The 27,409-nt window shown below is 48.3% G+C and overlaps 1 protein-coding gene across 9 annotated transcripts in view; it reads left to right on the forward strand.

Moving 5' to 3' along the window:
• The window catches only part of PPP2R5C (protein phosphatase 2 regulatory subunit B'gamma), a 140,391-nt gene that overhangs the window by 89,911 nt on the left and 23,071 nt on the right, over positions 1 to 27,409 (forward strand). For all 9 annotated transcript variants that reach the window (XM_070775743.1, XM_070775749.1, XM_070775746.1 and 6 more), the window contains 6 exons: positions 15,437 to 15,547; positions 16,493 to 16,585; positions 16,673 to 16,803; positions 21,400 to 21,459; positions 23,200 to 23,308; positions 24,860 to 24,913. In XM_070775743.1, coding sequence (XP_070631844.1) covers positions 15,437 to 15,547; positions 16,493 to 16,585; positions 16,673 to 16,803; positions 21,400 to 21,459; positions 23,200 to 23,308; positions 24,860 to 24,913 — 558 coding nt within the window. The remainder of the gene's footprint in view (positions 1 to 15,436; positions 15,548 to 16,492; positions 16,586 to 16,672; positions 16,804 to 21,399; positions 21,460 to 23,199; positions 23,309 to 24,859; positions 24,914 to 27,409) is intronic.

The raw sequence follows: 27,409 nt of genomic DNA on the forward strand, positions 1-27,409 counted from the left end.
CCTGGGGCATCGCGCTGAGTTTGCCAGCATCTCCGGGTCACGCTGAATGGCCTGCCTGCCCCGCCCCCTGAGATGAAGCCTTCCCGTGCAGCCTGTGACAACTCCAACTCCCCCTGGGCTCTCAGTTCCAGAGAATACGGTTTGCAGTGCCCCGCTTCTTCCTCGGAATTTAGCACAAGTCCTGGTCAGAGCTCAGTAACCCTCACTCGATAGTTTCCTGCCTCGGCGAGGGCACTAAGGCTAGTCTTAGTCACAGATGAATATAGCCTGCAGGTCAGAAAAGTTGTTTTGGTCACCGGTTGAGTGGAGTGGCTGGCTCAGAAGTGCTTCACATCAAGGTAGACCTCTCTGGAATCACCTATCTCTGTGGGGCTGGATTCAGTCAGTGAATCAGACGCAGAGGCGCCCTTCCGCACCCTGCCCTTACTGTCTCAGAGACAGACTGTTCTAGAGGAGCGCAGAGCCAACTGTTAATAGTAGCTGCCTCCACGTGGTGTGTTTATGTGGATTTTCCCCTTTTACTATATTTTTGTAATTTTAAAAAATTTCATATGATTATGTATCTCATTTGCCATCATCAAAAATCAGTAAATATGTTTTTCTTTAAAAAAAAAAACCCTCCTGGTGTGTAGTGTAACAGCAGTACTGTCCTTGTGGGGATCCATGTTGAGTTTCAGGGGAAATGAGTGCATCACCATATTTTAACCTGTACTGCTTGTCAGTGACGAGATGGTGCCTTGCAAGTTTTCTTTTAGGCTTGGGGTTCAAGTCGGCATTCTCTAATAAGAGCAGAGCGTTTCTCTCTGGTCCTTATGGGAGGTTTCATGCCGAGTTCCCCTCGGTGATTGTCTTGTGTCCAGTAAGGACTGATGGTGGATACTCTCCTTCGGGGTTTATATCTGATGTTTGCAGTGTGTTCTGGAAAGTTTTATGTGTTGTAAGGGTAAAGATAGTTTGCAAATGAGAGGGGAAAGGGCATTTTGAATGAAAGGGGGTGGTATATTAAAAATGAAGCTTCAGTAGTCCGCAGATTTCTTTCAGGTGGTGATTTAAACCATCAGTTCAGTTCAGTCGCTCAGTCGTGTCCGACTCTTTGCGACCCCATGGACTGCAGCACGCCAGGCCTCCCTGTCCATTACCAACTCCCGGAGCTTACTCACTCATGTCCATCGAGTCAATGATGCCATCCTCTGATCTCATCCTCTGTCGTCCCCTTCTCCTCCTACCCTCAATCTTCCCCAGCATCAGGGTCTTTTCAAATGAGTCAGCTCTTCGAATCAGGTGGCCAAAGTACTGGAGTTTCAGCTTCAGCATCAGTCCTTCCGATGAACAATGCATTCCCCTTTTTGCCTAGTTGTTTTTGTTTTACCAAAGTCACCGTAACATGGGGGTAAAGAAGCGCTTTCATCAGAGATGAGCTAAGGGGAGATGAAAACAGCAAGTGCTTATTGAAATCCAGAGAATGCTTGTTCTACCTTAAGTATCAGTGAGCCGTTTTTTGGAGATTTGTTCTTATTTTGAGAAAATTACCCTTTGTTTTGTTGGATGTATTAAAATTATTTTTAAATGTGTGCGTATTTTAAATAAGTGAAATAAATACAAAAAGAAAAAAAAAGTTAATCTTTGTCTTTACTCCACCCTTTCCTGGTTCTACCTAAACCCAGCCCTACCTCCAGCCAACCAACTTATATGTACCTTTTTTCCCAAAAGACTGCTAAGAAATTTTGGGAGATGATGGATACATTTATTATCTTGCATGATGTATTTCATGGATGTATGCGAATGTTAAATATATCAAATTGTACAGTTGACGTACAGTTACACATGTCAGTTGTACCTCACAAAAGCTGGAGTTTTTTAAGCTCCTAAATTGGTAGCTATTTCTTTTGATCTAAGAGCACCATGAAGAAATTATGATGACATTTAGGGCATTGTGAACCAAGAAGGTTTGAGAACTTAGAACCTAGTAAATACCTTTCTGTAACATGTTTAAATTGATTTTAAATCTCCATATGGCAAAATTAACTTTTTCGTGAAGAGTTCTCTGAGATCTGACAAATACGTATAGTCATGTAACCACTCAGGGTAGAGAACACTTTTATTGCCCTCCAAAAAAGCGCTGCGCCTTGCACCCTGCTCCTTTGCAATCAGACCTTCCCCTTATCCATTGCCTCTGGCGGCCACTAACCTCTCCCCCAGCTCTGTTTGGCCTCTTGCAGGATGTCGTATAAATGGACTCGGACAGTATGTTGCCTTTTGAGTCTGGCTCCTTTAACTTAGCACAACAAGTTTGAAGTTATGTTTGAGCACACAGGCGTGGGCTTGCTGGGTCATATCGTCGAGTACTTGTTTAACTTTCTAAGAAATCGCAAAACTGTTTTCCCGGGTCGACGTGCATTTTTTGTGCTCCCACCAGTCACGTGATAGTTCCAGTTGCTCCAGCTCCTTGTCAGCATTTGGTGTCTTCAGTCCTTTTATCTTATTTTGACTTTAAGCTGGAATTCCCTGACGGTTGACGATGCTGAGCATCTTTTCCTGTGTTTGCATATCTTCCTTGGGTAAGTGTGTGTTCATATCATTGGCCCATTTTTTGATTGGGTTGTTTTCTTACTGAGTTTGACACTTCTTTACATTTTCTGGATACAAACGCTTTGCCAGATACGTGATTTGCAAATCCTTTCTTTCAGTGTGTTGCTTGTCTTTTTATGTTAACAGTGTCTTACAGAGTTTTTCATTTAGGTCTAATTCATGGTTTGTCTCTTTCACGGATACTGCTTTTGGTGTCATGTATAAGAACTCTTTGTCCCACCCAAACTCAAAAAATTTTCTCCTAAATGTTTCTACTTTTACATTTAAATCTATGATCCATTTTCTCTTAGGTTCATTTTTTGGCCTATGGATGTCCAAGTGTGTGTTGAAGAGAATAACCGTTCTCCACTGAATTCCTTCCCACCTTCTTGATGTGGTCAGTCAACAACTGACCGTATTTGTGAGTGTGTTCCTGGACCCTGTATTCTCGTCCACTGATCGAGGGATCTGCTCACCTCTACCATACTGTCTTCATGATTGTGAAGTGATGGTGTTAGTCGCTCAGTTGTGTCCGAATCTTTGTGTCCCTGTGGATTGTAACCTGCCAGGCTCCTCTGTCCATGGAATGCTCCAGGCAAGAATACTGGAATGGGTAGCCATTCCCTTCTCCAGGGGATCTTCCCAACACAGGGATTAAATCAGATCTCCTGCACTGCAGGCAGATTCTTTACCATCTGAGCCACTGAGGAAATCCATTAGCTTTGTATTAAATTTTGAGATCAAGTCCAACCTTTTTATTCTTCTTCAAATTGTTTAGCTTTTCTAGTTATTTTATCTCTCCAAATTAATTTTAGAATCAGCTTGTCTTTATTTACAAAATATCTTTCAAGGGTTTTAATTAGAATTGTATTGAATAGGTACATTTGGAGAGAATTGGTATCTTAACAATATTGACCCTTTCAGTCTAGGAACACAGCATATCTCTGCATTTTGGTCATCTCTGAAGTTTTAAGCATGTAGATTCCCGTGTATTTTTTAGACTCATAAGTATTTCGTTTTTTGCTGCTGTTGTAATTGGAGTTTTTCATTCTCTCTTTCTGTTTTTGCAGTTGCATCACGTGCTTCATGTCATTCAGTGCACACGTATTAGTATTATTTATTAATTAAATTGTCCTTTATTACTGTAAAATGATCCATTTATCACAAGTAACATTATTTTCTACAAAACCTACTTTGTATGTTAGTATAGTCCCTCCAACTCTTTCTTGACTAGTGTTACCATGGCAAATCTTTTTCTTTCCTTTTACTTTTGACCAATGTGTATCTTTATATTTAAAGTGGACTTATCGTAGACAGTATATGGTTGAGTCTTATACTTTTATTCAGTCAAGCAATCTCTGCCTTTTGATTGGGGTAGTCAAACCATTAACTTTCATTGTGAGTATTGATATTGTTGGGTTTAAATCTACCATTTTGCTATATTTTTTCCCTATTTATTCTATCTGGGTTTTGTTCCCTTTTCCTCTTTTTCTGCTTTCTTTTTGACCAATTGAATATTTTTTTGTGATTACATTTTATCTCTTTTGTTGGCTTTTAAACTATCACTGTTTTTAAAAAAAAACTTTTTTTAATTTATTCTCGGCCGTGCTAGGTTTTCATTGCTTTGTGAGAGCTTTCTCTAGTTGCGGCAAGCAGGGGCTACTTGCGCGGGCTTCTCATTGTCGGGGCTTCTCCTGTGGAGCGCACGCGCCAGGCCTGGGCTTCGGGAGCTGCGACGTTCAGGCCCCAGCGTACAGGACTTGGTAGCTGCGGCTCGTGGGCTCTGGGGCGTGGACTGCGTAATTGTGGTTCACGCCCTTAGTTGCTCCACAGCATGTGAGGTCTTTCCGGACCAGGGATCAAGCCCATGTCCTCTGCACTGGCAGGCAGGGTCATATCCCCTGCACTACCAGGAAACTCCTAAACTATAACTAGTGTTTGATCTCATGTATTTAGCTTTTCCAGAATGCATCTGTAACTCGTCACAGTCAGCCTCTAAGTGACTGTGCGCCGTGTCACGTAAACACGTTCACAGCAGCGGACTTCCATGTCTTCTCCCCCAGTTTTTCTGCTGTTGTTGCTGTACATCTTCTCCGTATGTTATAAACCCCATGGTATATTATTTTTAGGAAACTGTTCTATTTTAAAGAGATTTAAAAATTGTTAAACCCTCTTCAGTTCAGTTCAGTCTCTCAGTTGTGTCCAACTCTTTGTGACCCCATGAACTGCAGCACGCCAGGCCTCCCTGTCCATCACCAGCTCTCGCAGTCCACCCAAACCCATGTCCATTGAGTCGGTGATGCCATCCAACCATCTTATCCTCTGTCATCCCCTTCTCCTCCTCCCCTTAATCTTTCCCAGCATCAGGGTCTTTTCCAGTGAGTCAGTTCTTCGCATCAGGTGGCCAAAGTACTAGAGTTTCAGCTTCAACATCAGTCCTTCCAATGAACACCCAGTACTGATCTCCTTTAGGATGGACTGGTTGGATCTCCTTGCAGTCCAAGGTACTCTCAAGAGTCTTCTCCAACACCACAGTTCAAAAGCATCAATCCTTCCGTGCTCAGCTTTCTTTATACTCCAACTCTCACATCCATACATGACCACAGGAAAAACCATAGCCTTGACTAGACAGACCTTTGTTGGCAAAGTAACGTCTCTGCTTTTTAATATGCTGTCTAGGATGGTCATAACTTTCCTTCCAAGGAGTAAGTGTCTTTCAATTTCATGGCTGCAGTCACCATCTGCAGTGATTTTGGAGCCCAGAAAAATAAAGTCAGCCACTGTTTCCACTGTTTCCCCATCTATTTGCCATGAAGTGATGGGACCAGATGCCATGATCTTTGTTTTCTGAATGTTGAGCTTTAAGCCAACTTTTTCTCTCACCTTTTCACTTTCATCTAGAGCCTGTTTAATTCTTCTTCACTTTCTGCCATAAGGGTGGTGTCATCTGCATATCTGAGGTTATTGATATTTCTCCCGGCAATCTTGATTCCAGCTTGTGCTTCTTCCAGCCCAGCGTTTCTCATGATGTACTCTGCATAGAAGTTAAATAAGCAGGGTGACAATATACAGCCTTGACATACTCCTTTTGAACCAGTCTGTTGTTCCATGTCCAGTTCTAACTGTTGCTTCCTGACCTGCATATAGGTTTCTCAAGAGGCAGGTCAGGTGGTCTGGTATTCCCATCTCTTTCAGAATTTTCCACAGTTTATTGTGATCCACACAGTCAAAGGCTTTGGCATAGTCAATAAAGCAGAAATAGATGTTTTTCTGGAACTCTCTTGCTTTTTCCATGATCCAGCGGATGTTGGCAATTTGATCTCTGGTTCCTCTGCTTTTTCTAAAACCAGCTTGAACGTCTGGAAGTTCACCGTTAATGTATTGCTGAAGCCTGGCTTGGAGAATTTTAATCATCACTTTACTAGCTTGTGAGATGAGTGCAATTGTGCGGTAGTTTGAGCATTCTTTGGCATTGCCTTTCTTTGTGATTGGGATGAAAACTGACCTTTTCCAGTTCTGTGGCCAGTGCTGAGTTCTCCAAATTTGCTGCCATATTGAGTGTAGCACTTTCACAGCATCATCTTTTAGGATTTGAAATAGCTCAACTGGAATTCCATCACCTCCACTAGCTTTGTTTGTAGTGGTGCTTCCTAAGGCCCACTTGACTTCACATTCCAGGATGTCTGGTTCTAGGTGAGTGATCACACCATCATGATTATCTGGGTTGTGAAGATCTTTTTCATACGTTCTTCTGTGTATTCTTGCCACCTCTTCTTAATATCTTCTGCTTCTGTTAGGTCCATACCATTTCTGTCCTTTATTGAGCCCATCTTGGCATGAAATGTTCCCTTGAAGAGATCTCTAGTCTTTCCCATTCTATTGTTTTCCTCTCTTTCTTAAACCCTCTTATACTTACCCAAATACTTACCGTTTTCAGTATTCTTCATTCCAATATCCATCTGATTCCAGTTTTCTTCTGCTTGAAGGACTTTCTTAAATTTCTCTTGTCGTAGACGTCTGTTGTTGTTTAGTCGCTAATTTGTGTCCGACTCTTTGCAACCCTATGGGGACTATAGCCCACCAGGCTCCTCTGTCCATGGGATGTCCCAGGCAAGAATACTGGAGTGGGTTGCCTTTTCCTTCTCCAGGGGATCTTTCCAACCCAGGGATCAAACCCAAGTCTCCCATGTGGCGGGTCGATTCTTTACCTCTGACATCTGTGCTGTGCTATGGGTAGTCGCTCAGTTGTGTCCAGTTCTTTGCGACGCCCACCAGGATCCTCTGTTCATCAGGATTCTCCAGGCAAGAGTACTGGAGTGGGTTGCCATGCCCTCCTCCAGGGGATCTTCCTAACCCAGGAATCGAACTAGAGCCTCCTGCTTTGCAGGTGGATTCGTTACCAGCTGAGCTATCAGGGAGGCCCACCCCTGAGGTCTGCCAGCGATTGATTCTTCTAGCGTTTGTTTGCCTGAGAAAGTCGTTCTTTTGCCTTTGATCTTGAATGACACGCAGGCATCCCCCACTTCATTACGCTTTGGATGCATTGTGTTTGTGACACATTGAGGATCTGTGGCGGCCCTGTGACAGGCAGCTCTGTTGGCACCATTTCCCAACCATTCTGCTCGCTTTGTGTCCCACTGTCACACTTTGGTAATGCTCAAAATATTTCAAACCCTCCACCAGCAGAAAGATTATGACTCTCTGAAGACTCAGATAATGGTTAGCGTTTTTAGACATAAAGCTATTGTACACTTAATATACTATCATACGGTTTCAATGTAACTTTTATAGGCACTGGGAAACCAACAGCTTTGTGTGACTAGCTTTATTTTTGACATTCACTTTATTGCAGTGGTCTGGAGCTGAACCCACAATACCTCTGTGGGTATAGAGCAGCAGGTCAGAGTTTGATCCTTTAAAAATTGTGCTCCACTCTCTTCTTGTTTGCATCGTTTTTCATGAGAAGTCGGCTGCCTTTCCTGCCTCTGTTCCTTTGAACCTGGTGCATCTTTTTTTTTCCCTCTGGCTGCTTTTTACGATCTTTTTCTTTTATTCTTTTTAATCAAGCACCTTGATTACGATGGGCCTTGGTGTATTTTTCTTCTTTTTCTTTTGTTTGGAGTTCATTTATAATTTTTATCAAATTTGGGAAAGTATTTGGCCCTTATCTCTGCAAACATTTTTTTCTGCCCCCCTGCACCATAATCCTTTAGAGACTCCAGTAACGTGTGTGTTAGGCCCCTGAGAGTTGTCCCCCAGCTCACAGGTGCTCTTTTTCTCTTTAGCATTGTATTTTTTTTTTCCATGTGTTTCATTTGGTGATTCCCTTTGTTGTCTTCAAGTTCAGTAATTTTCTGCAGTGTCTCCACTTTTTTGTTAATTCCCACCCAGTAAGTTTTTCATCTCACATTGTCGTCTTCATCTTATATAGTTTATGTATTTTCTATATCTTCGTGTCTCCACCTAACTTTATAAACACAGAATGTTGTTTTAGCCTTATCTGTTAATTCCACCATTGTGTCAGTCCCAGGTCAGTTCAATTGATTGGTTTTCCTTCTTGTTATAGATTATATCTTTCATGCTGCTTTATGTGTCTGGTAATTAATTTTTTATTGGATGCCTGACCATGTGGATTTTGTCTTGATGAATACTGCGTACTTAACTGATTTCTGCTAATGTTCTGGAGCTTTGCTTTGCATGCAGTTAAGTTACTTGCAAACAGTTTGATCCTTTTGATTCTTGCTTTTAAGAGGTGTTAGGAAGGACTAGTGAGCTGACTCATTGGAAAGACCCTGATGCTGGGAAAGATCGAAGGCAAAAGGAGAAGGGGGCACCAGAGGATGAGATGGTTGGATAGCATCACCAACTCAGTGGGCATGACTGTGAGCAAACTCCAAGAGATGGTGAAGGACAGGGCAGCCTGGAGTGCTGCAGTCCATGGGGTTGCCAAGAGTCGGACACAGCTTAGCGACTGAACAACAAGAAGGAAGGACTGTGGTCATAGTCACTCTGTGGCTAATTATCCCCTCTACTGAGATAAGACCCCTCTGATTATGAGCCCGGTACTCTGTGAATTAATGAATTCTTCCAGTCTGGTTGGTGGGAACAGGCACCGCTGTTGGCCCCGGGGGAGTACTGGGTCTCTGCTCTTTTCGGGTGTTCTTCTTGCAGGCTCCAGTAGTTTTCTGACACAGATGTGCTGGTCAGTCCTCTGCTGAATAGTTGAAGGAGACCTCTGCAGTCTCTGGAGTTGTCTCTGTGCACCTCTGTCCTCTCTGGGACTGTACCTTGCAAATTCTAACACCTGATGTCTGCTGAACGTCACCTGGGTTCTTTCTGCCTGTGCTGAAACCTGGAAATTCTGTTGAAGGAGAAAGCTGGGTATTTGTTTCCCATCTCTCAGGAATCTCTATCTTTCACTGCCTGAAATCCATGCCTTGCAAACCATTATTCCATATGTTTTAGCTTAGTTTTTTTCATTGTTTCAGGAAGTAGGGCAAATCCCATTTCTGTTTCTGTGTCTTGTCAGGAAGTGTAAGTCTCTGCTTCATTTATAATAGATACTCAGTTGGTTTGTAACTGCATTCACACAGGTGGTCCAGCAATGATTCTAAAAAATGAACTAATTAAAGGTTATGTGCATAATTTATAATCGTGTAGCTGTGTACATCTAGCCAGTGGAGATGGCACATAGCAAGAAGATGGTTGGTTATGCACACATGACCAGCAGATAAAATACTTTAGCTCTTAAGCTTCCCTTTTCAGTTCATTTCTCTCATGTTGAATGCAGAATACATAGTTTTGCCATTCCAAAGCATTCCTAAACTTTTTCACAATTTATTGCAAAAAAAAAAAAAAAATCAATGTACGTAATGTTGTAATGTATAAGGATGTTAATGGTAAAATTTAATTGGTAGCTGTATAGTTATTCACTATGAAATTCAGCTGTTTATCGTTGAGGTTTTTCATAGCAAGATACTGGGGAATACATCGTTCAGAGGCTGTGTAAAAGTCACCTTAGATCCAGAGTAAACAGTTTAGGAGAAGCTTCCAGTTGCAGTGTTATCTTTAAATAGCACCAACTGAACTATAAGTATTGCAGATTAGTGGTTATCTTTTGTAAGTAAATGTTCTGTTCTGAAGTTCAAAAAATAAAAACTAAAGAATAAATTTATATGCATAACTATAGATCAGATCAGATCAGTCGCTCAGTCGTGTCCGACTCTTTGCGACCCCATGAATCGCATAACTATAAATGACGAGCATATTTTCATTTGAAGAAGATGCTATTATACCCTTAATAGTGAAATAGTCATTAAATTAAACTGTATGTTGTTTGAAAACGTGAGAGTAAATTTCCTTTATTTAAGTATTCTATAAAGATTTGTAGGTATTTATTTCCATAGCTTTAACTTTGATTAAGAACATATTTGATCGTAAGAATAACCAGCTGTTCACAGTAAGAGTTCAGCTTGTGGTTCCTTCATTCGGGCATCTATTTGAAGGTGAAGCTGCATCCTTTGAAAGCAGCTGTCACTTAGAGGAAGTGATGATGTCGATTCCTGGAGGAGGGGACCCAACTTCACTGCCCCACCACGTTAATAGAGTGCTCATTCTGTGCCGCATGAAGCGATGGGCCCTGGAAAGCAGCACCAGGGGAAAGACATTAGACCAGGAATCACCCAACCGTCCAGTTATATTTGAGACACAGATCATGAAGAGAGGTCCAGGATGATGGAAGAGCTTGAACTCAGGGGCCCAATTTGGGCCTGGGGTCAGGAGAGGTTCCCCTGATGAAATGACACTGCAGCGGAGAGCTGAGGTTTAATTGGGACATTTTCACAGTTTCCAGGTAATTACTTGGTGTTGCAGTTAATAAGGTGACTGGTCAGTGCTTTTCCCAAAGGACCCACTTACTCTCAGCAGGTTTTTGAGGCCCTACCAGGTGCTGGGCGCTGCGGCAGGTGCTGGAGGGTCAAAGTCAAGCAGACGTTCCCCAGGATGACGCCTGAATTCTGCTGTGAAACCAGACTGATCTCATTTTACAAGTGAGGCAGGGGACGGTTTTTCTCTTTAAGACTGCTACTAGGATTATTATCCACCTAAAAAGTCAATTAGAGTTACTACGATTGCTTTCAAAGTATGAATTGCTTTGTGGAAAAGTTACATCTTTGTAATACGATGTCATCTCACACTGGCAAAGGGAAGGGTCCTTGTTCGTTCGGGTATTCTTTAGTGCCTTTCCTAGGGTTTTCATGCTCTGAGGCCTTGTAACTGGCTTGTGAGTTCCCAGGTCCTTGGTCGTTTTTGTGGCCACATATCTGGGGGTCCACCTATTAATCACGTTTCCTCATTACCTGCTGTTGGTGGAGAGGCTGTTGCTGTTAGGTGTGTATTTTTGGTTTTCGTATGGGTGGTCCACTGTGATGCTCTGGCCATTGCCTCTGTTGGTTTTCCCAGTTACGTAATTTGCAGTCAAATAACAGCTTGCCATTTAAAATATAACGTGGAAGGGCTCCATTCCTCCCTACCCCCAAAATGTGTCTCTTAGCAATATGACCCTCAGAGCCTGGCCTTCCTGTTACCGGAGGAAGGGCTGTAATTTGGTCTTTGGTGGACTCATCTTTATAAATCCTAGTGATATGAATAAAACAGAATCAGTAGCAGTAGAGAACCCTTGTGGTTTTAAACAGAGAACTGAGTAATCAACCTTTCTTTCCTTGTCTCTGAAATTAGATTATCAGTGTTCCTTTTTGGAGTGTATCCCTTCCTGTCTTAAACCTTTATATTGTTTACTGTACTGCAGGTGTCTCACAGCATGAGTGTTTTATTACTTCACCCACTGGCGGTGAGTATCACAGGCATAGAAAGCGTGCATGTTACTGCTCAATGGTGAGACTTTTCCATAAACTCGCTTCTTGAGCCATTTTGGTTTGTGTTTACTCAGTAAATTTAGCAACTGGGAGAAGAGCATCTCCAGGGTCATTTAAATACTGAAAGTAGAAGTGTCGGGAGAGCTGTCAAAGCAGGTGCTTCCTACCGCACGGTCAGTCCACGCCGTGTGCGGGGGCTCTGCATGCCTGCACGCGTGCGCGGGGGCTGTGCACGCCTACACGCGTCACGACGTCTGTTTCTCACATGCCCCATGCAAAGCAGGGGTTTACTCTCTTTCTGCGGGTGAGAAAACCAAGGCTTGAGTAGGCTGTTGAGTCTCGGGTCCTGCTCTTGAGTGAGAAGAGGGCCCAGGGAGGCTGCCCCAAGGTCACGCTGCACCTTTCTGTCCAAGACCTGATTCAGGCTCTGTGTGCCCAGATCGGGGTGCACGCTGAGAGGCTGTGGGGGGTGGTCTGCATGATCTGCACCAGATCTAAGGCTTCTAGACTCACAGCAGAAACGGATTCCCTCTGATATCCATGGCGTGATGTGATGCTGGCAGTGATCGCCTCCTATAGTGCTGAAGCTAAACTCCACGCCACGGTGCTCAATTCATTTGACCCCGAAGCTTCCGGGCTAAGAAATGTTGGTGGGTTGGAAACCCAAGGACAGCTTGAGGTGGCCTGTTTTTTTGCTTTCTGCTCTTTTATCTGTGTTTTAGTTTTTAATGTCTTTACCCTTTTCTAGAGCATTAAATCAGTGCAGTGAAATGTGGTAGGAAAGGAGGGTAGAAATTAGTGTGAGGTTTTTGTTGTTGTTGCATGAAACAAATAATTTTCTATCCATTGGAGCTGGCCAGTAATAAAACTTCCTAGACCGAAGATGGTCATCCTCACAGAACACTGAAAAGGGGACTTTTGTGTTCAAACCAACTTGGTCCACAGCCCCTTGCAGGCCCCAAGGATGGATCAGTCGGAGTTCTTCCAGAGAAGCAGAACCAGTAAGATAGAGCAGAGAAAGACAGAGAGGAGCAGATGGATGCATGGATGGATGGGTGGATTTTTGAGGCTCTGTCTTAGGACACGTGGAGTCCGACGGGGCAGATCTGAACCCCGAGGGGCGGGAGCCGCCGCCGCTGTGCACAGTGAACTTGCTTCTTCCTCGGTGAAGCTGGTTTTGCTCTTAGAAGACTTCTCAACTGCTTGGATGAGGCCCACTCTCATTCTCGAGGGTAATCTTTCCTTAAAGTGAGCTGATCTAGATGTGACCACAGTGACTAAATGCCATCATAGTGACAGTCAGATCACTGTTGGATTGAATAGTGGGTACTCTAAGCCGTCAGCCAGGTATGCTTTTTTTTTTCAGCCATTGCCTTAACCACAATCTGTTGTATCTCCCTTTCCTGCTCCTCTGGTTATGGCTGTCACACCAAGTTTAACACTCAACCCCCGGCTCAGAACCTCACCATCCCCACCTATCCCCTGAGCGGGGCCTGTGCCTGCCGTCCTGCAGCCTGGCCTCTGCCCGGGTCACCACCCCTCCCGGGGGTGTCTGTGCTCTGGGGAATGTTGGGCTTCCCCGGATACCCCCTCTGAGGGGCGGCCATCTCCCCATGTGTCCCAGCCTCCAGCCCCTATCCGGGCAAGCTGACCCCTCCTCTCTCCCCTTTGACCTCTGTGGCCCCTGTGCTCCCCTCTAGGTGCCCTGCACCCCAACATCATGGGCCCACCAGCAAGTCTCCCAAAGAGGAAGGTGGAGTGTGTTCACAGACACCTCCCCTCCAGGGCTCCCAGCCCCAATCTCTGGGAGCCCCCCAACCAGTGGCTCTCAGGGAGAGGATTGGGAAGCCCGGCCCAGGAATGCCGCACCCCACGAAGGCCCCCGGCTCCGTTCTGATCCTGTCCTCTCACACCCCGCAGCCTGGGAGGGGGGGTGGCGGGCGGTGGTGACCATGCTTGTTTTGCTGCCCCCGCCCCACCCTTCAGGCCCGGAGGAGACGAGCTCGCCTCTCCTTAATGGGCGGGAACCTGGGGGCCAGGGACAGAGGACTTGCCCCTTCGACCTGGCCACGGCTGTCCCAGCATCTGCTCTGCGGTCACCTGTTGTTTGGGAGGCCTCTTCTGGGCCCTGTGCGCACACCCCGTCCACAGGTTCTGGAGCACCGCCCCTTTTTACTTTTATCTTAGGAAAGCGAGAGTGAAAGTCGCTCAGTCATGGCCGACTCTTTACGACCCCCTGCACTACACATGCGTGTCCTTGCATTTCTTGGAATTCTCTAGGTCAGGATACTGGAGTGGGTTGCCTTTCCCTTCTCCAGGGGATCTTCCCAACCCAGAGATGAAATCCAGGTCTCCTGCATTACAGATGCAGGATTCTTTACCAGCTGAGCCGCAAGAAGAGCATTACTCGTATTTTTAGTAAACTGTTGTAGTTGTTCTGGCTTTCGGTTCCTTGTTCCAGCCATTCTTGTTCCTCCTGTTCCTGGACCACCTGTGTGGGCTCCTCTCACACGACTTAGAGACCAGACTTTCGGTGTGGGGGCTTCTGGAGCCCGTGGTATGGGGAGTGACTGTGTTTGTTCATGGAAAATGGTGTTACAGAAAAACAGGACGAGCCAAAACAGGTGCCTTGGAGTTTTCGCTTGGTCTCTACAAGGCTGTTCTCTGAAGAGCCAGATTTGCTCTGAACTCCCTGCAGAGACCCTCTCTATTGCCGTGGAATGGGATTCTGCCTTGTAGGTTGGGGGGGGTTTGATTCTGTGCATCTGGGCTGCAGGGACAGAGGGCTTCTTTTGATCCCTAGAGTCAAGCTCTGTTAACTGGCGTAGGTTGGCTCAAAGATTTTGGTGAGGTCACTGGTCACAGTTAAACCAATAGGTACGAGGGGACTTCCCTTGTGGCCAGTGGTTAGGAATACACCGTGCAATGCCGGGGACGTGAGTTCAGTCCCGGGTTGGGGAACTATGGTCCCAGGTGCCCCGGAGCACCTGGAGAGCAAGTACCGCAACTGCTGAGCCTGTGCCCCGCAACTGGAGGGTCCGTGTGCCCCGAGAGAAGATCCTGAGCGCCACAGCCAAAACCCGACACAGCCAAACAAAACAGAAATTTTCTAGAAATAAACTGACTACAAAAGAAAAATAGGTTATGAATTGGTGACAGAGAAAAACTAAACTTTTATTTTATATCAGGAATCTGTCGTATACGTTGTGCTTTATCCTCATTAACCATGAGGACCCCTGTGCGCCCAGGAATTCTAGATTGTGTATAGAAAACGTGTGTTGTAAAGCCCGCTGATGTTTATGAAGTTGGGATCAATCAGAGCCTGGGCTAGGGGTACGTGGTGACGGACAGTGAAGGAGGAGAACAAAGCAGAGGGCAAAGAGTCGCGCGGGGGGATCGCCCGGACCCCAGAGGACTCGCCCGTCTGTGCGTCCTGTCCTGGCACAGGCCGGGCTGTCTGGCGAGAGGAGGCTATCCTCCTCTCCTTGCCAACACTACAGCCCTTTCTCTGGAAAGGCTCCTCTGGCCGCCCACCCGGAGACCACCGTGTCGTCACTGTGGCCTCTCTTGTCCCTGTCCCTGCGGAGGACTCCAGAAGGTGCACACGGCGTCCAGTGCAACATGACCTCTGCTTTTTCCTCCCCGTTTGCAGTTCTTGGATCTCCACAGTTTCCTTTGTGATCTCCGCTTTTCTCACTAGCACTCAGAACTCTCTCCGTGTTCTGAAACAGGTGTCATCCCTGCCGGGTGGTATATATTGGTGCTGGCCGTCCAGAGGTCAGGCAGGGACCTCGGTGTAGGCTGTCACGGCCCTGGGTCCGGCTGCGGCGTTGACCCAGGCTCTCGAGACCCACGCCGCTTCCGAACACTGAGACTAAGACGAGCCAGATCGCCACAGGAGGCAGCTGCCATTAGAATGCCTTGAGATTGTTGTAGATGTTCTCTGGAAATTGTTTTAATATCCTGGTTATAATTATAGAATATGTGGGTTTTAGTTTGCAGTTAACATGTTTCGAACGTTACCACCTTCCTCCAACCCCACGGGAGCAGAATTTGACCCAGAGGAAGACGAGCCAACGTTAGAAGCAGCCTGGCCTCACCTGCAGGTACGGGGTCACGGGTGCCCCAGAAGCAGAGGGGCGGGACACGGTGTTTTCTCCAGGACGGGAGCCCACGCCCAGCTGGTCCCGGGGCGGCGGGGGGAGGCCTCTGAGCTTTGGTGTCACAGCCCTGCAGACCTGCACATCCGAGAGCAGTGTTGTAGCAGAAGAAGGTTTTTGTTTGTTTGGACACGTTACAGAAACTACACAGCTACAGAACTGTCAGTATATTTTCAGTGGAAGTGACTGTCGAGCTGAGGTCGCGGGTCTTATGCAGACATTTTTCAGTCTTGGTCCTCAGACTTACTGTTGCCTGCGATGCATCCCAGGGCCCACCTGCTTGACGGATGCTGTTTTTCTGACACATTTGTGAAGAAAGAGGTGGATTGGGCAGGGCGCCAGCCCCATGAGCTAGATCGGGAGGTCTGGGTCGGCTGAAGGAGGGCAGTCGGGAAGCTAAACACCCTGGGAAGGAGCTCGATGGGGAGCAGACAGGAGGGGCCAGAGGCAGAGCACCCTGCCCTCAGTATCGTGTGTGACCGTGACAGCCTGCAGCCCATTCATGCGGGGGTCCCAGCTTCCTGTGCGTCCAGCCTTCCACCAGGACCCTGGGATGCCGGGACCTGCACATCCCACCTGGAGTCTGTTCCCAGCCAGGGTCGTGGCTCCTGTGCACTGTGGGCTCCAAGCAGGGGCGACCTCAGCCACGGGCGTCCCTGTGTAGATGCCACGGAAGAGTATAGCCTGTGGTTCTTATAAGTAAAGCAATTACCATCCTCAGTATAATTAAGCCACATGCTTTGATACAGATTCTTTAGATACATGCCTGTGGTTTTTTTTAAGGTTAGTATTTGCAGACAGAGATTCAACTCATAGTATATTTTGAAATCTCCATTTAATGAAATACCATGTTATTTGACTCACTGTGGTTTTTTTTTTCTTTCCTCCTAGCTTGTTTATGAGTTTTTCTTAAGACTTTTAGAGTCTCCAGATTTCCAACCTAATATAGCGAAGAAATATATTGATCAGAAGTTTGTATTGCAGGTAAGGCCCAGATTAGCTGAAGCTACAGATTGCGTGATCTACGCAGAGAGCATTACCGTGTCACTGAGTGTCTTTTTCTCCTTGAAGCTTTTAGAGCTCTTTGACAGTGAAGATCCCCGCGAGAGAGATTTTCTCAAAACTACCCTTCACAGAATCTATGGAAAATTCTTAGGCTTAAGAGCTTACATCAGAAAACAGATAAATAATATATTTTATAGGTAAGTCCGTGCACGGTGGCCTTCCCCTCTTGCACGCCGATGGTCCCGTCACACTTAGCCTCGCCGTTTTCCTTCAGAGGCTGAGGAGCAGGAGGGGCTGTTTGTGAGCAGCCGGCCTGTCGTGTGCAGCTGGGGGCCCATCTACACCTCTTGCCTCGGCGCTGGGCAGGGCCCCTTCGCTCTGCCTGCTCCCCTACCCGCCCCCACCCCCCACCCCACGGCTCGCACCCCAGCCTGTGGTCCAGCTCTTATCAGCAGGCTGGGCACCCCAAGCCTGGCTCCCTCTGGACCCACCCAGAGCCGCACCAGCTCACGCTTCCCTGTGGATCTTGGTGGAAGGAGGAGGGTGGGGGGTGGCGCAGGGGCTCTTTGGAGGCGTCCTTGCTGGAAGCAGTGGGTGAGGCAGAGCAGCGACCAGGGCCTCCCCAGGCCTGCAGGTCCACGGGGGCCGGCTCGGCCCTGGTATGGTGGAGGAGGGCCGCGCCCCAGGATTCAGGGAAGAGTGTCCCTCAAGTGTTCAGCTTGACCCCCTTCTCCCTTTGCACACCGGCCCACCTCCACCTCTGTGAAACTGGGTGCTAACACCCCTAGATCCGCCGACTCCTGCGCCAGCATGCTCCTCGGATGAGCAGATGTAGGTTCTGGGCGAGCCCCCGGTGCCCCGCACATCCTCCCGTTTTCCACCAGCCCTTCTCCTCACCCGCCCGGGCTCTGGAAACAGACCCACACCAGAAAGGCCCCGGCGTGGCGGGTGGTCTGGTCTCCTGGGAGGGCAGGCTGGTCTCACAGCTCCAGCTCCAGATTCCTGCCCGGCTCCTGGGGGCGCCCGATAAATGTCCGTGGACAAAACCCTTAGCATAGTTCCTTCTCTGCCCCTGGAAGCAGTAAGGGGCAGTTCAGCCCCAAGCCCCCGGCTCTGGGATGCCTCAGGTGGTGCTGAATCCCGGCGCTGACGGGCATCTGCTGTGAGGTTGGAAGGCCGGCGGGTTTTGTGGGACGGGGTGGCCTGGGGGCACCCGCACAGAGCACCCCAGTAGCCTGGCCGGGGCCTTTTTAGTGGCCGTGACCAAGCAGGGAAAGCAGAGGGGCTGAGACAGTGGGCGAGACACAGGGTCCTGTAGCCAAGACCAGCGGCCCTCTCTGGGAATTCCGCCCCAGGGCCGGCCTGCCCCAGCCGTCCCTCACCCCGCCCGCCCGCCTGCAGGTCGGCAGGGTCTGGCGCCCCCCACTTTATCTGCAGACTTCACAATGCAGTTTGGCGTCAGAGCTGTCCAGCTCACGAATGGCCTCCCTTCAGACTCCCTCCACGCTCCACATGGCCCATTTATATGGCGGAGCCCAGGCTGGACCCATGACTTAGAGGGGTGACGTCGTGTTTCCTAAACATCATGTTCCTGTTCTGTCTTTGTTGGTGTAGTGTTTCCTTTTTAACAAGATCGTTCCTTGGCTGATGTGCTTATATATCAAAGCATAGCATCCCCTGTTTAATCAACAGCAAGCAGGTAGGATTTCAGTTCCGGTCTTTTAGACTAAAGTGGAGGAAGCTCTGCCTGAAGGTTCCTTCCCTGGGCAGATGGGTTCTGTTCTGTGCAGAACCACCAGTCAGTGCTGCGTGCAGGGAGGAGAGGCTGCCTCGTACCTGAGGAACCGTGACCTCGGCCTGGAATGCCTGACCAGGTGGTTGTCCAGAAGTTTGTCACCCGGTACAGCTCAGCTCTCCCTGTGCGCTCGGTGCTGGGCATGTGGCCTTCTCCTCTTATCTTCAGTGATCCCGTCTGTAAGAACCGCCCCTGATGGGTGCGGTCAGAAGGGAGCCGGTTCTGTGGGCTCCGTGACCAGCCTGGTCTCCACCTTCGGCACCAACTGCTCCTCACTTCATGTGAGAAAGATGGAGAGGGTCCCCAGGAGCTGCACCCCGCTCGTCGCGCCCGACGTGGCGCAGCCGTGGCTTGTAAGACGGTCTCCGACACGCTCGGCCCCCTCCCCGAGCTGCTGGTGCGAGGCCCCTACCTAGGCCTGTGCTTTCTCAAGTCTAGTCAGCGTCTTCACAGCTGAGTCAGACACAGCCCGGCTGAGGGCTGGCAGCTCCGGGTGAGGGCTTGCACCCGTCTTGGTCACTGGTGGAGCCCGAAGGTTAGGTGGCAGGTAGAGCCGGCCTCAGCCTCTGCTGCCAACGCGCCCCTGCAGCCGGAAGCTTCGGTCAGCCGTCTGCTGGCCCTCGCGTCCCGTGACCCGCCCAGGCCCCAGGAACTCGAGGCAGAGGCCGCAGGGGCTGCCGGCGCCCCACAGGGCCTGGCCTCGGCCTGGGGCAAGCTGGCTTCTTCCCTTGGTATGGGTCAGAGCTACTCGGGGAGGTGAGCACAGCCCAGCTTCGAGGGGGACCAGCTTCCGCCTCCGTGTGAGGTGCAGAGCGCCTCACCCCTCATGAGAGGGGTGCATGGCATCCGTTTGTGGGGGCCCTGTCCTTGACAGGCAGGTTTCAGCCCAGCGTGGGGGGAGTCCTGGCTCCTTTGTGTGGAAGGAGGAAGGAACACCACAGCTCTGCATGGACCCTTAGGGCTGCCTCCCATTTTGCACCCGCTTTCTTGCTCTCCTCTGGAAAAGAAGGAAGGGGGCTGTACTTGCTTTTTCTTTTCTGTGAAGTGAAGTGACGTCGCTCAGGCGTGTCCGACTCTTTGCGACCCCATGGACTGTAGCCTGCCAGGCTCCTCCATCCATGGGATTCTCCAGGCAGGAGTACTGGAGTGGGGTGCCATTTCCTTCTCCAGGGGATCTTCCCAACCCAGGGATCGAACCCGGGTCTCCCGCACTGCAGGCAGACTCTAACGTTTGAGCCACCAGGGAAACCTTCTGTTTCCTGTACCTGCTCCACATCTATCGAGTAATCCAAATTAAGAGTTTATCGATGAGAAGATAGTAAAGTTGATTTAGGAAAACAGAATGGCTGCCGGCTCCAGGCCACCCTTGTTTAAACATCGGCGCTGGTGGCGCTGGGTCACAGGTGGCACCCAGGGGCCTGGCCGCCTCCAAGCGTCAGGAGCCAGAGCCGAGCTCTCAGGCTTCAGGAGCCTGGCCCTGCTGCTGCCTGCCCAGCTGCCCCGGTGGACACAGAGGAACAGAAACAGAAGTGGGCCAGCCGTGCTGGACGAAAATGTAACTTTGTACGTCTGAGCCGTTTTTAAGTATTTCTGGTAAAACAGGTGAAGCGAAGGGAGCCTTGAGTTCCATGAGCTGAAGCGCCTCCCCGTGTAGATGTCCGAGGAGGCTGGAGCTCCCTAGGGGCCAGCCTTCCAGCTCAGGGCAGGGCGGCGGGGCCGATGTGTCTGAGGCTGGCACAGCCTCCACACGCCACGCAGCCTTGCTGTCACCAGCCTGGCCACCACGATCCATCACGGGCACACCCCTGCCTCAGCTCCATGCTGCGACCACACCACTGTGCTCTGCTGCTCAGCGGTTGTCACCCGGGTCCCTGTGGGCTCAGCTCCGATCTGTCCAAGCTGGTGTCCAGGCCTCCGTGTGACTGCCTTGCCTGCCCATCACCCACCTCTGTTGTAGCCAAAGGGGTTACCTCCCTGCCTCACGACCCCATTTTTAAAAGATTGGTTCCAAAATCTAGAGACATGAGACCCGCTCCTCGGAAGCATGTCACACTTTGTGTCCCCTGGTCTTTACCTTAATGCCAGTATTCCATTTGTTTCAAACGAGGACCATGAAAATTTTTATTCATTGCGAACTTATTTTTGGCCCGAAGCTGGCTCTAAACTGGTAGTGTTTGTCTGCTAGCCAGGAACGTTTTTCAAACACCAGCCCCCTCTGGCTTCAGGCAGAATTCGCTGCGTGTTCTGGGTTAGGCTGACTCCAGGCGAGCCAGGTTGTGGGGCGGCAGTGGGTTGTTCCTGGGGGACCCTCGGAGAGAGAAGACGCTGTCCTGTTTCCTGTCCCTGGCCCCAGTAGACTCAGCAGTCGTGTCTCAGAGGCCAGGCTTGGCCCTCACACCAGGGACGTGTTGACAGTAAGTCCTGGTCTGCTGCCTCAGGCTGACACAGGCGCTGGGAGCCCCAGGGACCACGCACGGGGCCCAAGGGAGCGGCTGCTCAGACGGGGTTCAGAAGATGGCAGTTGAAGCAACGTAGGAAAAGTGTGGGGTGTCAGGGAGGAGGTAAGGGAGCCAGCCCCAGTGGTAAGGAAGTAGCTTGTACCCTTTGCAGAGACCATGCTAAATATCGGAGGCTTTAAAATTGAGTCAGGTGTCAGCTTAGCTTGAGATGCAGCAAAAAAATAAAAGCAAACAGCAGGCTATTTGTTGTCACATCCGGGTGTTGAGATGCAGTGCTAACTGTAAACATCCTTCCCAATTTATGTTTGAAACTTTCAAAGTGAAATATTCGGGAGAAATGGGAGCAAGCCCTGCTCCCTGCCCCCTGAGTATTGCACACCCAGGCCTTGAAGAGTCTCTGATAACAGTTAGCGGTGCTTCTCGTTGCCTGGCTACATGGTTTTCTTCCTAAAAGCCTTGTTTTCTTCTTCAGAGCATTTTCATCTTTTCTAGCCATGATTTCAGCGTTCTAATGCTAAATGACATCTTGCTTTTTCCAGATTTATTTATGAAACAGAGCATCACAATGGCATAGCAGAATTACTGGAAATATTGGGAAGGTAAGCTGTCTCTCTGTTAATTGGCAGTGAACAGCCTTTGGTGGGGTTCGTGCCAAAGCGATCCAGTTCACTGCGTTCAGCCGCCCCCCCAGAGCAGGGCAGAGCAGGCTGTCCTCTGAAGGAACTGGAATCAGCCTCACTGAGTGGCAGGGGCTGGTGAGCCCTCGGATCAGGACTGAGTGACGGGACTCTCCCATCGTATGGTTCCATATGTAGATTCTGTTCCACGTATATACCTCGGTAGCATTACTATGGGAACCCATCTCAATTATTTCCTCAAGAGCAGTGCTAAAAATAGCTACATTAAGAAGGTTTATATCTGACACTTACAAGAAGAATAGGTCATTTATTATACATTTGGGGTATTGAGTAAATACTAGTATTTCAAGTTGCTTTGATTTTATAAATTTTTCATATGTATTCTTATAAACTAACATTTCAAAAATGTCATTGTCTTAATCCAAGTAGAGTTCTTGCTTCCTATCATTTTTTTTTAATCAACGACCAATAGGTCTTCTCCCAGGCCTCCTAACTCACTGATTCTCAAACAGCCTTCCTCAGGGTTCCACGCTGAATAAGCTCGAAAGTGCTTTTTCCCCAACACCTCAGTTCACGTTAGAAGCTAAAGGTTCTGAGGAGTCCTGCGGGGAGGAAACTGTCCTCCTGTTCAGTCTAGTAACTCCCAAAGCTGTTAGAACACCGTTGCAGTGTTGTCATCTGGCGAACCGAGGCCCAGTCGTTCTGAAAACAACTTCCCTCGCCGTCTCAGATAAAATGTAAAGCTAACAACAGTCCTCGTGGCGAGCTCCTCTCTGACACGGTCCCAGGTTCTCTCTCAGCAGAGAGCAGTGAGCACGAGAGTGGGTGCCCTTGTTGTTTAGCTTTACTTAACACTCGCACCTCCTGTTTCCTTCCCTGTAAAATGGGAAGGTAATCGTGTTCATGTCTGAGATTGTTGCAAGGCTGAGGTGAGCCAAGTGACGTGTCCGGACAGCCCCCACACCACACACGAGGTCCTCTCCTGTCCCCTGTCCCCTGTCCCCTGTCCCCCTGTCCCCAAATCACCCCAGTGGTCACTTCGGACTGATCCTGCCTGAGTGCCCAGCGCGCCAGGCTCACAAACAAGGCACCAGTTGAGAAACTGCTGTAACACTTCTGCAGCTCTCAGCAACTTACCTGAGTGTAAAACGCCAAGTAGGTAACTACGCCCTCGATGTTGCAGATGAAAGCTTCAGCTTGGAGGTTAAGAGCAGGGGATCCCCTTTCCCTGCAGAAGGGAACAGCTTTCTTGTTGATTTTTAAATGACCCCCACTCTGCACACGCAGACTGTTCTGCCAGCACTAGAATAAAGAGGCAGGATTTCTCTGGGGAAGTGAGTGAGAATTCCAGACGATGGTGGAGGCTGAAGGAAGGCGCTGGTGCCCACCCGAGCTGCCGGTCTCAGGGCCCTGCCTGGTGGAGGAGGTTTTGCCCCCAGAGGCTCCCACTACTCCGGGTAGCCACCTGTGAGCTCAGAATTTTTAAATCACCCTGCAGTTCCAAAGATAGAAATGACTGTGCTTCCTGAAAGGGACCTAACAGTCTTTTAATTTTTGCCACTATCCGCCCTCCTTTTTTCTGACACTCATAATTTGCTTGCTGGTTTTCATGGTGAACACAAAAACTAAAAAACGGCGAGATACGTTTTTTAACCTGGAATTTGTAAATATTCAAACTTTGAATAAATTCTGTTTTCACAGTATAATTAACGGATTTGCCTTACCACTAAAAGAAGAGCACAAGATTTTCTTATTGAAGGTGTTATTACCTTTGCACAAAGTGAAGTCTCTGAGCGTCTACCATCCGCAGGTGAGGGCTCCTCCCTCGACGGTCGGTGGGGCCTCGGGAGGGAGCGTGGCCGTCTCTGCTTGGACCTCAGTGAACTTGGGATGTTGAACCCCAGCCTTCAGCAGGGAGTGCTTTCTCTGTTACATCACATGTGGACTTGGGTATCAGGATTCCGATGATGAGTGAAAGGATAAGGGAGTAAAGGAGATTGCTTTTTAAGAATATCAGAAAATTCTCAAGAATGGAGAATTTCAAAATTGGTTGTCAGTATCGAAAAGGGAGCGGTTCACACAATGAAGGGGTCAAGGAAGACCTCTCGGAGGAAGACTTCCTGTGGCGGGATAGAAACCTCGCACCCCAAAGATGACACCGCTGTGTCTCCCCGCCAGTAAAGTGGCAGAACGACAGGTTGTTTGGGGACTTCCCCAGCGGTCCAGTGGTTAGGGCTCTGCACTTCCACCGTAGGGGTCACGGGTTTGATCCCCAGTCAGGGAACTAAGATTCCACAAGCCACATGGTGCAGCCAAAAGAATAAAAAAAGTATATATTTCCAAACAAAAAGTTTTTTTTTTTTTTTTTGAAGCTGTGGAGTTTTTATAACTTTGTAAACATCTGTTTACAATTACACTGAAAAACTAATCCATAAATGGTTTCTAACTGGTTGTTTGGCTGCATTTCCCCCAGGAAATTTGGATTTTCCTTCACACTTTTCTTCTAAGTTCCATGTAGACAGAAATAAGCCACACTGACGCGACTCGGGAAGTTTCGGGTCCTTGTCTAGGTCTGAGAACCAGGAAACACCCCCCTGCATTCTGTGGGGCCTCCCTCGAGGAGTGTGCCTCATAGCATCAGAAAGTGTGTTCCTGGGTGGTAGTTGGTGGTTTAGTCACTAAATCGTGTCCAACTCTTTGTGACCCCATGGACTGTGGCCCTCCAGGCTCCTCTGTCCTTGGGATTCTCCAGGTAAGAACAGTGGAGTGGGTTGCCATTTCCTTTTCCAGGCGATCTTCCCAACCCAGGGATTGAACCTGTGTCTCCTGCATTACAGGTGGATTTTTTACCAGCGGAGCCACTGGGGAACCCAGCCATTCTAATAACACTGGCTTCCTGAGAAATCTTTTACTTAGAGTTTTTTCTCTGCTTCCTATTAACTGGTAACATCTTTACATCCAACCAATTTATTATCACGTTAGTTGTTCTGTATTAGAAATTAATAGTTTAGGGATTTAAGATGGAAACAGATTTTTTTTCCCCCAGCAGTTAGATTACTTGTTCATTACGGTGTCCAAAAGGCCACAGGGAAAGTCCTCACCAGCCCTGGGCTGACTTGGCAGTCTTGGTCTAAAAGACCGTCTCCTGGGTTTGTTTGTTTTTTTTCAGCTTCCTGATGTTCCTTCTCCAGTTGACCTGTGTCGCACATCGGTCCTGGGTCCCTCCCTGAGAGTCCCTCCCGGGGTGGGAGGTGGGGGGCATGGGTCACGTCCAGGCCTGTCTCCCAGGGGAAGGTGTCTGGCGGTGATGCCGCGTTTCCTTGGTAACGTGCGGTGTTAACACTCTGTCTCTCTCGCGTAGCTGGCCTACTGCGTGGTGCAGTTTTTAGAGAAGGACAGCACCCTCACTGAGCCGGTAAGTACAGCCGCTCGCTCAGGGCCCTGCGGTGTGGTGTGCGCACTGCAGCTATCAGCCTTGCAGTCTGGCTCCTCCACCTTCACCACGACAGCCTCTCCCTCCTAAGTTACAGCACCGACGGACGCAGACCGATCTTATTCGTGTGTTACGAGCTTTCAAACTGTAGCAATTTTAATTACAAGTCCCCTTGCCACAGTGACTCTTATGTAATAAGATGGCCACCTTATCCCGCACTGCCGTTTACTCTGAGTGAACGGCGCGGCTGCTGAACCGCATGCGGTTTAATGCTTCCACGTCGCTTGGTTTAACAGCACAGTTTACTGACTTCAGTCAGAGGAAGTGTAGTAAGGGTTCAAAATGCCTATACTAAAGAGCTTTTGCTGTTTTGAAAATTCTCCCCAAGTTAGAGTGTAACTATTTTATGATCATTGTATCATAAATGAACGTTAGATTGCCACCGTCGGTGTTTAGATTTCCAGGTTTCTTGGCACTTTATCTTTATTAAAAATAAAAAGGCTGTTGTCACTTAGATTCACAAAGTTGGGTGTGTCAGGTGGCCGTTGAAGCGTTTGAATACACTTTTTTCACCAGCTTTATTGAGGTGTAATTCTGTGCCATGCAGCTCACCCACCTAACGTGTGTGGTTCAATGGTTTTTTGTATACTAGGTCATTAATTTCTTCAAATGTGGTAGAATATACCGTATAACAAGATTGTTATTTGAAGGTGACAGTTTTGTCGTTGTCCAGTCGCTATAGTCGTGTCTGACTCTGATCCCGTGGGCTGCAGCACACCAGGCTTCCCTGTCCACTCCCTCCTGGAGTTTGCCCAGGCTCGTGTCCTTTGAGTCGATAATGCTGTTGAGGGGCATTGATTCTATTCAGGATGTTGTGCAGCTGCCACCACCGTTTCTAAAACTTTGTCATCGCCCCAGACAGAAGATCTGTCTTCGTTAAGCAGGGTTGCCCCGTTTGCCCTCCACCCTCCCCGTGATAACCTCAGCTCTCCTCTCTGTCTTGAATTTGACTGCTCTAGATTCCGGATGTGAGTGGACTCGTCCAGGATTTGTCCTTCTGCAGCTGGCTTGTCTCAGTGTCATGTGCTCAGGGTTTGTGTGTGCTGCCACGTGTGCCAGAACTTCACTCCTTGTCGGGACTGAGTAGTGTTCCGTCGCGTGGCTAGACCGCGTGTGGGTAGCACGCTCACCTGTCAGCGGAAACTCGCGTTGTTTCCGTACTTCAGCTTTTGTGAACATCTGTGTGCAAACATTTCTTCGCGTCCCGGCTTTCAGTTCTTTTGTGTATAAACCAGGAAGTGTACGTGCTGAATCGTTTGGTAATTCTGTGGAGATGCTGTCCCGTTCTCCACAGCAGCCGCACCGTTCTGCATTCCCACCCGCAGCCACAGGACTCCAGCTGACCCACACCCTCGCAGATACTTGCTGTTCTCCGTTCTTTTTACTGTAACCCTTCTAGTGAGTGTGAAGGAGTATCTCATGGTTTTTTATTTGCATTTCCCCAATGACTAACGATGTTGGGCATCTTTACACATGTATATTAGCCATGTGTGTTTATTCTTTGGAGAAATCTCTTAAATTCATTGCCCATTTTTAATTGGGCTGGTTTACTGTTGAGTAACAGAGCAGGAAGTGTCAGGTGCCAGTTTAAAGGTTGGAACACGTTGAAAAATCACTACTGGAGTGAAAAGGTGACTGTCGTAATTCCTGACTCCTCCTTGTCCTTTAGTGGTCTTCCACAGTTTCCTTGTTGAAATTGTAATTTTTATAGTGAAAAAAAAGAGAAATTCTTAATACTGTATCCTGAGTTAAACTGCTTCTGATCTCTCCTTTCTTTGTAAGCTTTTAAATTCCACATGTGGCCACCCCCCTTCACCCTAAAATTCAGGGAAAGCCCCTGGTCATACTGCTCAGCTTCCGCCTGCAGGGGGAACAGGAGCCCCCTGCTCTGCAGCCCCTCCCTGGTCTCCCTTGCACCTCTGCCTCAGCTCTGACCAACATTCTGGATGTCCACCTCCCAAACCAGGAGATGTACCAAATCTTACCAGACTTCCGTACCAAACACAAAAGTATTTACTGCAATTTAGGTTGAGGACGTGTTATTTTATCCTCCTACTAAACTGACGACATGTTTAGATAGGGAAAGAAAAATGAGATAGCACTAATAATAAAAAGCCCTTTTTAATGTCTTTCTAGTGACACATCCTAATTCCTGTCTGTATTTGCAATTCTTTTCCAAACTGTTATATGAAGAAATTTTAACACGAAGCCTGCTCTTTTCCTACTGTTCCTACTTCAAAAATAAGAAAAGAGTGTGCAGTTTCCTTGTGTGACATTTCTTTGTGCGTATTTCTCATGCTGTCTAGTGGCTAAAGAATTCACTGACTCTTACCTTACATTTTTATCATGGAATCAGGTTTTCTCACCAAGCCGCCCCCTGCAGGTTCTGTCCACCTGCACACCCCCCACCCTGCCCCC

The sequence above is a fragment of the Bos indicus genome, chromosome 21, assembly GCF_029378745.1.
Source record: "Bos indicus isolate NIAB-ARS_2022 breed Sahiwal x Tharparkar chromosome 21, NIAB-ARS_B.indTharparkar_mat_pri_1.0, whole genome shotgun sequence".
Classification (NCBI taxonomy): Eukaryota; Metazoa; Chordata; class Mammalia; order Artiodactyla; family Bovidae; genus Bos; species Bos indicus.